At 32.9% G+C, this 12,253-nt stretch overlaps 1 protein-coding gene across 1 annotated transcript in view; it reads left to right on the top strand.

The window, feature by feature from the left end:
- The window catches only part of LOC130898737 (runt-related transcription factor 3-like), a 61,808-nt gene extending 53,715 nt beyond the window's left edge, over positions 1 to 8,093 (top strand). Inside the window, exons 4-6 of the mRNA XM_057808221.1 lie at positions 3,605 to 3,775; positions 4,589 to 4,876; positions 5,857 to 8,093. Of these exons, the coding sequence (XP_057664204.1) occupies positions 3,605 to 3,775; positions 4,589 to 4,876; positions 5,857 to 6,266 (869 nt within the window). The 3' untranslated portion in view covers positions 6,267 to 8,093. The remainder of the gene's footprint in view (positions 1 to 3,604; positions 3,776 to 4,588; positions 4,877 to 5,856) is intronic.
- The last annotated feature ends 4,160 nt before the right edge of the window (positions 8,094 to 12,253 follow it).

Below are 12,253 nucleotides of genomic sequence, written 5' to 3' on the forward strand. Positions count from 1 at the left end.
ATTTTTATTTTAGTCTCTATCGAGATTAATTTTTAACACATCAAAACATTCTTAACGGTTCCAAAAATTTCGAAAATCAACATTGTCTTTTTTTGTATTTGTATCTATAATTATTTCAGTACAAATCAAACTTATATTGATACAAATATATTTAGAAAAATGTTTTTCACATTATCTAAATCAGCTGTGAATATGGCTAATAATTTCTGATGATCCCGCCGGGGTTATTGTAATCTCCAGATTATTTAATTAAAAGGTTAAAATAATCACCGGAAACAACCAAAAGAGTTCACCCTTCTAAAGATAAATGCCAACTGATGGATCATTTCCCCAACAATCAACTCCTGAAATCTATCTTAAGACTTGGTAAAATTGCGAAAAATCCAAAGACTCATTGTTAACATCAAGTTCAAGTCGGTAGCTGGTTAACGAAGTTTCCGAGCCGGGATTTTCTAACGAAGTTTTTCACTTGTAAGGGATGTTTTTTACTCCCTCTAGGCTTATCTTTAAGGGCTACTTTAATTGCGAGCGTATCTTAAGGACATTCAAAGAGATTAAATATTCTACTAACTAACGTGCATTTCGAATAAAACATATAAAATTCATAGAGATGAAAAAATGGGGATATTTATAAATAACCTCCAAATGAAGAAATTTATTTGAGTATAAAAATGAAAGTTTGATCAGAAGATGAAAAGCTCTACATTGGGTAATCCCTTTTCAGTGGTTCATCGAATAGATCACACATTTTATTTTTACATGTGTTCTAGTTATTATAATCTCTTTTATCCATTCATAATTCATCTTGTGGAGATAAACTCAATGTACCAATATACTTTAATCTATTAACAAACAAAACTATAGACAACTAATGGATATTTTAAATACACTACTCTCAAACATTTCACTCATGTTCACTACTTGCAATTTGATTTTTCAGAAGTCATCAGGTATACATCAAAGCTTTTTACCCTCTTTTCAATACAAATTTCGGCTTGTAACTTGTTTGTCAGAGGAAATATTTTTATTGTTTACTGATAATAAGGTTGCAAACTAATTCGTATCTTGGAATCAACACTATGGTTCTTATGACTTCTAAATTGAGTCTCTGAGCTGTTCTCTCTTAACTGGTACTTGTACATTCACTAATTAGAATTAAGCTCGTAATCTCAATAGATTAACTTAGTTTTCATATCCCTCTTAATTGAGTATGAGTTTTCGGTTAATGCTGAGACAATTTTCCTCCTTCGTCGAGTTCGTTTTTTGATCAGGTTTTGTTTGTTTCTGTCACTGCCTGTATACGGAGATATCGATTCCCGTCTAAAAAGAATTTTCATAAATACTTCAGCAATACTTCACTTATTGTCAGCAGATTTTCTATCTATGATTAGAAACTACTTTGAGTAATTTCTAATGATTGTATTTGCGGATTCAACGCTGTTTTTATGTTTTTTCCATTCTCAGTTTGACAATAGGAATACTAAGGCCTATAAATTCCTTTCCTAATCGCTGTGGTCCTCCAGGGAATTTTCTGAATGATTGGTCATGTGATTGTCTACCTATTACAACCAAAATGTATTTACCAACACTTTCAGTGGTCAAAAATATTGCAACAAAATTTAATGAATCACTTCGGCAATGTTCCTTTCATTTTGTGTCATTGGCGCCTTTCCCTCGTCATAAATCGTACGCCTTTTTTACACTAGTCGTTTGGATTGTCGGAATAATTCATCCAAAGAAGCCTTTCATACATCCTGATAAACTGTCGTGTAACTATGTTGTCTTGGTCTGGTCAACTAGTCCACTTCATCAACACAACTTAGACTCTAAAGTATGTTATCCTAACATTCACGGTGGACGATCCAAGCACATTTGAATCATATTGAAATAGCAGGGCACCTGTTTCAGTCTATCATAATCCGTATGAAAAGAAAATAGCCTACCAATTCATTGGATGCTACATAATTCTTAAGCGACATCATACATAATGGTTATTTAACGCTTGTTATTGGATACGAATGAAAAAATTATGATCCCAGGCACAAAAGGCAGTTCCTCGCGCTAAATAAATAACCATGAAGTACTACGAAGTCGTGTTTATACCCCAAAAGGGAATTTGCAGGACTAAATATTAATGCACATCTTCATTGTAATCATTTGATTTATTCTGTAACACGATAATGCAAAACCAACCCCGTCCATTATACTGGCCAAAAATACAGCAAGGACTTTGATAGCTTTGCATTCTACTGCTCGATATCCATTTATCATCTGGTACAATGATGAATGTTTTTAATTAGACGAATTATCATAATTATATCTTTAGTAGCAGCTCTTTCCACATTATCAACTCCTACCAGTTATAAAATTCAATTTCCATACTGATTGAAAAATCTCCGTCCCCACCCAATAACGAAAATAATCAACTGCTGCAAAAGAGACTAATTCAAAAGAAAAGGGCTTAGTATAAAATAAATATGGCAATTTAGGAACAGTCAAAAGAAGGGGAGAAAAGAAAATTCGGATGGATTCGCCAGTGGCGGTGAAGATCATAAATGTGCATTTAAACAATATGGGCCATATTGAATTTCACCAACTTTTTGGAATTTCATCTCATAATCTAGATAATACTGAAGTATAATAATTTATTACTATTAGAAATTACGTAAAAATATCTACAGAGTAATGAAATTACTAGTAACGGCTAATGAGAATAAAATATTCTCAAGTTTTTTTTTTACTTCTACTTATGTGTTCAATGGGATATGACAAAAATCAAAAATAGTTCCTTAGCTCTATCGACGGGTTCACTTAGTAGTCTCTCAGAATGTGGTAAATCCCGACTACCAACCTTAACTACGATCATTCAAATATGGATAAGCCTCCAATATAATTTATATTGATTTCATGCAGAACATTTATATTTCTGAAAATTATTGTTCTATATCATCTTCTTGCTTTGCTTCTATAATGCATTTTGCTCAACTAAGTGGTTTTGATCATGTAAAAGTCATATGACGATAAGTATTATCAATTGTTCAATAACCACCAGTTCTATTTGCTAGTTGGAATCTAATCGCATGCCTTCTTTGCAAACATGTAAAAGTCGATAAGTATGATCCATTGTTTAACAATTCATTTCCACTAGTTTCTACTGAGTTGTAACTGCTGTGTGACGCCTGGCCTTCTCGAAGCTAAGCAACACTTCGTGGACGGGAGAATCTCGTCTTTTGAATTGCTACAGAAGCTTGACTTGATTCAGTAGATCACAATATTGGGTTGCGTCGATGGTCTGACATCCATTACTAGTACTTCCCTCCTAAAAACCTGTGGCCAACTCTTGGTGGATTGACAGATTGATAGCTCTTTTTTGATTCGGTGGTTGGCAGTATATGGCCTTTCATAGTAGGTAGAGCGATTTCTCTGGTTAATGAATGCTACTCTAGACTACTAAATAGATGTATTTTGACACCTCTAAGGCCCGTTGTTTCGGCTATTGCTGCTCGCGGTTTTCACTAACTGGTCTATGATGCCTTTAGTGAAATATAGTATATAACTTAATTTTCAAAAAAAATAATAATAAAATTCATTTCTATTGTTACAGGTATTGCTCACCACTTAGCAGGATTACCTGGCCCACCACCAGAATGGGCTTTATTGGGCGGAAGACATACATACCCCCATGGAACTTTCATGGGCCATCATCATACTCATTTCCCTCACCATATGTTTGCTGCTTTAGACCGTCCAGCTACGTCGCCTAGGATAGCAAACGGTATTTATATAACCTCAGTATCTCTATAATAATGATATTTGGGAAAATAATTACGTGTGTTAATGACAGATAATAATAATCAAAATACTTTCTGCGAATTAATCATATTTCATTGGTATTTATTCAAGTAGAAGTTCATAATCTCATTAGCTGCAAGTTGAAAGTTAATTGGATTGATACAACACTAAACTGCATAATTTATCATCAGTATCTCAGTTTTTTTTCATTGTTTCCTTCATCCTGACGAAGGGTAGAAGCTAAAGTTTATGCTTCTCATATATTGTTTGCATAAAGCATAGATCGTCATTTTTTGTCTGCATAATTCCGCATCCAGGAGTTAATCGTTCTATTGATATTCTTTTTCAGTGGTCCGTTCACTGACTAATCTATTGGCTTCATGTGAGTAGTGAAGAGGTGAAGAAACAAATACTTCACTATTTTACTTGCAAAAACCTACTTGAATATTACAACCAACCTCTTGAATATGACTATAAGATAAATCAAATTTAAGGAACAATCATTAATATTGAAGAATGTACATACCTTGAATCTTATTTTCCAGGAAATTCTATCATCATTAGTCCATTCATTACTTAATAGTAATGAATACCACGATGAATCTAAAATAATCAGTTTCGTGAAACAATCTATTATTTTCGTGACTTATCGCATACTATAACAACTAGTATTATCAAAATTCAGAGATTGAACATTCTCCGTAATTTGTATACATTTATCTTGTGGTTGTCCTAGAATAACCTAACTAAAACAACTGACCACTGACAAATTAACTGCATCATTTTTTCATTGCAGAACCGTCTTCAACGTCACTAGGTCCTATATCAATAAGTTGCAGTAGTGCCCACAGTACAACGTCGCCAAAGACATCTCCTAGTAGCCAGGTTAGATTGCTCGCTACAACAGGTGATCCACAATCTCCCCAAGAAGATGATATATCCGTTACGGCTTCTCCAACTCCTTCTCCGCAACCAACTCCTGCGTTTCCTGGTATACCTCCACCTCAAATGCAAAATAATCAACTATTCAATAATGCTTTAGCCGCCAGCTTGTTCCTGAATACTCCACTCATACCTCCTCCTGGTAAGTAGTCATAAATTTTGACCCAACTATTTGAGAAAAATATTATATATACCGAAGTCACAGCAAATTTGGCTACTAATCTCATCGAATATCAACAAAAAATGGTTTTGACTATAGAATATACTTTATTGGGTTCGATACAATTACATTACAGATTGGTGTAGCGAGGTTGTTAGGAAAAGACCTACAACCAGACTCAAAGAACTGGGTCGAATATTGTTGCTTATTCATGCTGCATTCCGACACAAGATAAATAGTTGACATGAGAGGCTGGTACGACGGGATGCAATAGGATCAACGGTCTGTTATTACAAGTCGAAGACAGAGTTTTTCCTTATAATCCGATGAGAAAAAAAGGCGTGGTCCTTGAAGCTCCAAAATGACTGGAATGGCCCTTTTAAGGTGGTTATACGATTTAACGACCTATTCTACGATAAACAACAATCGTTTAGTGAGACCCCTTAGTGGAGAACAATTTTAAAGATGGAGGCAGTGAGGAATTGCGTGGAATGTCTTTGCATTCACCTAAGGCATAGTGTAGTGTGCAATGAACTCTAAGTATCAGTGAATTCGGAGCAACAGGGCAGTACATATCACAAGAGCATCGAAACACGTCTCAGGACATGTCATCTCAATATTGGATAATTTTAAGTGGCTGGTGCCGAATTCCCAATTTGTCTCAATTTTTTTTATAATGTTTATCAAATTTCGTATTTATGTTGAACGCCCAAGGATCAATCAATCAAATCCTCAACAATCTTCATACTAAAAATTCCATTGCGACAAAAAAATTTTGTTTGTATTGAATTTATTAAACAAAAAAACTGGTTCTGGTTTTTGAATACCATGAAAATTGGCCTCATTGGAAACACACACATGAATGTGCGAAATGAGTCTACTTAACCCCGAAATTTTAGCATTAAGTTTCTCAACACCCTCTAAGCTTATATAATACCAGTTTATTTTTCCTTTATTTTCAGGACAATGGTTCTATTCCCAGCTGTATCCTCATGATTGGAATTGGATGACTTTCAGAAATAACCAATTGATGGCAAGAAATTCACCCGAAGAAGAGACGTCTCAAAATCCAGATAGTTCTAGCGAAAAGTTAGATGTTACGGAAATTGAAGAAGATGTTGATGATAAAGATAACAAAAATTCGGTAAAAGAACTATCCAGCACTATAGAAAAAGATACAAAAGAAACGTTAAAAAATTTAAACAAAGAAGTAAATAAGGATAATAAACATTGTGAGGGTGTTAATTTAAGTGTCAAAGTTAGAAAAGCAGCTGTAACATTAGTAAAGCAAAAGGATGAAGTGAGTTCTAGTGATAAAGACAATAATAAATATTCCAAAGAGAATAATAGGCATGTGTGGAGACCCTATTAATAACAGATTTGTTCATAAACAATATGTAAATTTGAGTTGTTATTATGCATAAACCGAATGTTCAACTGATTAATTTTCTAGTGAAATACGTTACAAAGATGAAAATGAGGCTCCTAAACTGGATATATGTATCTAGTTATTTTAATTTTATTTTATTTTGGATGGCTATTATTACAACAACACTTACAATTGAGTGCGTTTATAATGTTACGTTAACTTTATTGTGAACATATTATTGTTAAAATAAAAATAAAATGGCATCAGAATTTGTAATCGACAATCACCAAATTGTGAAAGGTTAAAAAAAGTATGTCGACATTACAAGATTATCAATAAAATTAAATACTTTCCAAATATCCGGTTCAAAATTATAGCACTAGAACCTTTTTCTAATACTGATAAGAATCAAGCATAAACAATCTTAAATATTATGTTTCAATCTTCACAATCCAAATAGAACTGAGGAGTTTACCTGATAATGTTATATAATATTTTAGGTAAGTGAAATTTGAACTAATATACGTTATTGAACCAATTTCAAAACACTTAACGTCAATTTTCCTTATTTTTATTCCAAAAGTCAAGTAAAAAAGTTTGATGCGTGTACCATATAGGGTTTTTTGGACGAATTTTCCGGCAATTTCGGTCGCTTCTGGCAAGGCTTTTCCGACCTGCAAAACTTCTGGCGTTATTACAGCGTTGTTATTTGAATTTGGGCCCCACGATCCAAGATTTTTCACTCGTGTACCATATGAGGTTTTCCAGCCCATTTTTTCGCCTGGGAAAACCAGCAGGCATTTTCATATCCGACTTGTACAGAGGGCCAGAAATACCGTTTGGTGATATACTAATTACGGGCCCTCCGTTTCCAAACTCAAATGTCGTGGACCTTACCGATGCTGTTTTATGTAGCCAGGTCCCTGACTATTAGAACCAGACTAATGATCCTGGTGAACAAACTGCAACTTGGCGAGTTTATGATACGACGCTGTTATCAACAATAACTGACGCATGATGTCTTACCTTTGCTAATATCTATACATTACGCACTTAAGTTTTCACAATTGTATAGAAACATTGTATAGAAACTGCAGCAATTATTTTTCATTCAGTTCTTTTTAAAATTTTCGGTTTTGAGCCGCCTTTCTCTATGTGGTCTTTGCTGATCGATACTTTTAAATAGTTCGAACTAACTATCCAATTCTTCGAGCGCTTTCTATTCGCGAGTCAGCCCTTTTCGAGTAACTGCAGTTTTATCTTTTCTTATAATAACAACTTCTATACACCACTTTCAAAGTGAGTATTATAAGGCTGTGTCAACTCGCAGTAAATCCTCCTAAAATTGAACAAAAAGCAAAGAATCAAGAATATTCAAAATGGATCCGAATGTCTTTAGTTTTCACTACACTTTTAATAATTTCACTTGTATGTGATATGTATTTTGGCCTTGACGTTGTCCTTCTTTGAGTGATAAGATCTACTTTGAACTTTGCACACTTGCCAAAGACTGACAATAATGCAATAATTCGATCGAAATATCTGATTATTCTGATTAGACTTGTCGAGATACATAAATAAAATTTTGTATCTTCACATGACAGTGAGCAAGATAGAACTAAAGGGCGAACTACGTAGTCCCAGACTTACAAAATCGAGATGGAACCATCAACACATTTGTACATATTGAAGACGTGTTTGATAAGAAAAACTGAATTGGGAAGGAAAAAATAAAACAAGGAGCAATAAGCTTTGAGTGGTAGTGATAGTAATAAATTATGGTTTGAAGAAAAATAAGAAACACGCTTTTAGCAATAAGCAAATCAAAAAGTGAAAAATAATTCTTGGCATACGAGTAAATTTACTGATGAGAAATTTATTGTCACTAGTATAAAAGTGTGGAGTACTTTCTATAAAGTGACTTGCAATATTTTAAAAAAGAAAACTCAATTTAACAAGAATAATGGTATTCATTTCAAGTCGATAGGATTAGCATTAACAAACTTACAAAGATTAGAAGCGGCCGTCCTGTTTCTACTGGTGAGAGTGACTTGTCGCTATTTTGACGACAAAGAATAAATTTTTGATACTAAAAATGTAGCAGGGTTTATTCATTACCTATCAGACAACTTGTTCCAAATAGATTCCCGATATTATTACTGTAAATATCCGAGGCATAAAAGCATTAAGTTCGAATTGCATATTAGTTATTTTCCAGGTGTTTGATAGTAGAAGTACAACATTTGAAACTGCTTTTTTTATCGGCTAACATGATATAGAAGTCTCTTCTCACTTGTATTTTTTCATGTATTATGCGATCATTGTTAGAAGCAAAACTAGGTCCGTCATCAGAGAGGACGAGTGGATTCTCTTTAACTACCACAACCATAATTCATTGCTTTTGACTTAAACATTCTGGGGGATTTCTACGTGACGGACCTTGGCTCTTGACACTTAAAGATATAAGGTTAAAACACCTTTTCTGAGTCGTACATTCCCGCCCATCATCTTCCACTTCATATAATTGTCCATATCAGTGTACAAATAACTTTTCCTTTTAAAAATTTTTGTTATAATATTGGGGAATTATTACATATTTATGAGAGTAAACTCGAATGTATTGAATTATTATTCTATAATATTTACCTGCATACATCTATATTATAATAGTATATATTCCATATCACTTTATGATAGTTTGAAATTTGAAAAATAGAGTCCCTTTTCCGTGTTTGGCTCTGTGTTTTACTTTTTAGAATAATCTGAAATAGAAACTCTCATTACAAGATATTTGAATTTAGTGGTAGTACACACTTAAATTTAACACGTGTGTTGATAAAACTGAAAACTCTTTTCGCCAACCCCATTCTTCAGGTGGTATCGATGAATTATTTTTCCATTGCTTAACTTGTAAGTGGACTCTTTTAATATGTTGTTTTGCTGCATCTTCTATCGGAGGTAAGGAATTGAGTTGACCGCTTTCATTTTTTGAAGCTAATGTTATGAAACGTTTATATCGCAGTTCATTCAAGCATTTGGCAGTTTTAGCACCATACATTGTTAGAATACAATCAATACCATCATTAAAAAGCACTCCTTCATTTGTCTCTTCAACCATAAAATTTTCAGCTGCTGCATGTAATTTTTGATTATCATCAAAATCTTTATTAAAACTCCTGGTGGTTTTTTAATATTTGGATATTTCTTTATATGGTTTTTGTTGAGTAAACTCGTTGCGCTGGTTCTTTGGCTAAATAATTCTATTCAGAAAATTGGTAAAGAAAATCGCCTTGACATATATATTACTTCGAAAATAATATGAGGAAAAATATACAAAAGAGATCCTCCTCCACATATGTATAAGCAAAAAAAAGTATTTGTAGCGTATGCAGGTAACACATAAATGTTTTTTTTTTATTTTAATATTAAATTATTGTTGAAAACTTTTTTGTAACAACTATTTGTTACAATAAGATTAATATATGGAGATTTTTTTACAAAAAAATAGAGACCAAACTGAATTTTTTATATAAATGTCGTTGATATTGTTTAAACAATATAAATAGTTCCGTCCCCGCTCTAATAGGTTTCTGATTTCAAATAATATAAAAAAACAAAATTCATCAAAATGGAGCTGTTCTTGAGGACTTCTTTGACGCGACTATTTGTACATTTTTGTACAATACAATATTTGTATCGAATAATTTGAACCGACATTTCCAAAAATACATTCAACGGTAGAGGCATAATAATAATACGTTCCACGTTCTTCTTTACTCACGGTAACAGAGCTGAGACTTCGAATTTTGATAAATAATTGTGAAGTAATTATGAATGCTGGAAAAACCAAATAAATCGCTGAATTTGACTTATAAATTGCCTAAAACACAATAATCCAAATGTCATTTTCGACCTCATTATTGAGTGACATCGAATCCGAAATTTTGAATCTGTTAGATAATTGGAAAATAGAGAGTAATGGAGAAGGAAGACCTACTTCGTGAATAATTTTTGGTAACGGAAAATTAATTCGGACGAACCGGATTCTGATCGAATCTAGAGCTATTAGTTACGCGCTAGAAGTTTTAGCAGTTTAGGCTATCCTAGAGACGTACATTTATATTTCAGCCACCTACACGAGAGGCCCATCGAGAAACACCATCGTCCATTTTACGCAGAGAGTAATTTCGAGGTGATTTAGAAAACAGACAGAGAAAGAAGTTATGGAAAGGAAAGTCCTTCACAGTATATAATTTCCAGTAATCGGTAAAATGATTCGAACAGTCTCCGGACTGACAATCAGACTTAGATCTATTGGTTACAGAACGAAAATTTAGTTTAAAAATGTTATACAAAATACCCCACGCTTTTATGGTAGTAACATTATCTTTCTCATCAGTAATTGTTTCCAACTTTCCACTTTTATTATTGCTAAAAGCATGTTTTTTAAATGTTTGAATTATTCATTCTCATTGACTCATTCATTTTATTACTTAGTATTCCACAACGTTTTACATTTACAAGGCTTAGAAGCTATGGTCATAGCGATCCCGATCAGTTTTCGTTGGGTACCAACATTTCTTAATCCATATCTAAATGTTTTAATCATTTCTACTCACTCTACTCTCCTTACAAAGAATTGCGAAGACGATTATTGTGTGTCTGGTCAAAATTTACAGGCTAGTGCCTCAATCATGAACCCCGAGAAAATTTTGTGTCTTTTATTCTAAAGATCGTAGAAAGACCGACACGTATGAGAGCAATTCCAAATAGGGATCTAGAGTACGTACATTTTTAGAATTCGGAAAATGAAGTAAATATATGAAGTATTATAATACTCGTGACATTTATTAGACGATTGAAACAATACTTGGGAAATCGACTGAATATGAGAAAATTACTTCACTTTATATAAAATATTGATGTATAAAAATCTTGAAATTAAGTTTGTGATAGTCCCGATACACGAATTTCAGCTATATGTTAAAGATTTAAACAAAATTTGTTGACTTTCTCATGTATTATTTGAGCAAACTTAGAAATTTTGACGGTTATCTAGATTGCGGAAGGTATAGCTTAATACAAGAAGTGAAAGGGTTGCCTTAAGAGTTTCTGATCGTACAGAGAAACAGAATTTTAAATTTAATAATCATTTCTATTTTTCAACTTTGTGTCCTCTTCTGAACTGTTCCAAATAACAGTTATCGTCTTTATTATCTGAAATACAGGCCTTTACGTCTTCGTATAATAAAAATCTCTTTCCTGCAAGAAAAATTTTAAGAATAGAAACGAGGAAAAAGTCGCTGGGGGCATATATATTTGATATGGTGGGTAAATTGGTGAATTTGAGCCATGATGACAACTAAAGTGTGAGGAGAAGCGTTATTAGGATTATTGTTATTGTTCTATTTTTTTTAAGATTTCGCTACTATCCTGAGAAACAATCTCCAAAACATTTACGACTGTTTTGCCTTTTGTAATGCATTGAGTCTTTAGAAAAGCAGAAATGAAAATTATTTTCCACATTTACATATTTAAATTTTGTTTTTGAATTTAAAACTTTTTCAAATGAGCTCTTGTCGTTTGATCACCAATAATTTTGCTACGAAAAATATGAATCTACTGTACTGAATGCCTAACAAAAATTGAAAATTATTCCATTGAAATGAGTTTCGCATAAACTGGTATCGATATAACAACCTAATGTTTGAAATATTAGAAAGGAAAGTTATGAATCATCAATTGAGTAACCTGAGAAAATAGCACAAATTCATATGAATTTTCAAAACAATGATAGTTGTCCTTCAAAAACGAAAACGATCTGACGCAACAGTGACTTTCCAATGAAAATATTTTTTTATCGTGAATAAACCACTTGGTAGTTGTTTCTTGTATATGGAAGTATTCAGTATATTTGATTAATTGAGTTAGTTAGTTTCCATTTTCTTTCGATTTCTAAAGACTATACTTGGTTAGTGAATAAAGTACTT

The sequence above is a fragment of the Diorhabda carinulata genome, chromosome 10, assembly GCF_026250575.1.
Source record: "Diorhabda carinulata isolate Delta chromosome 10, icDioCari1.1, whole genome shotgun sequence".
NCBI lineage: Eukaryota > Metazoa > Arthropoda > Insecta > Coleoptera > Chrysomelidae > Diorhabda > Diorhabda carinulata.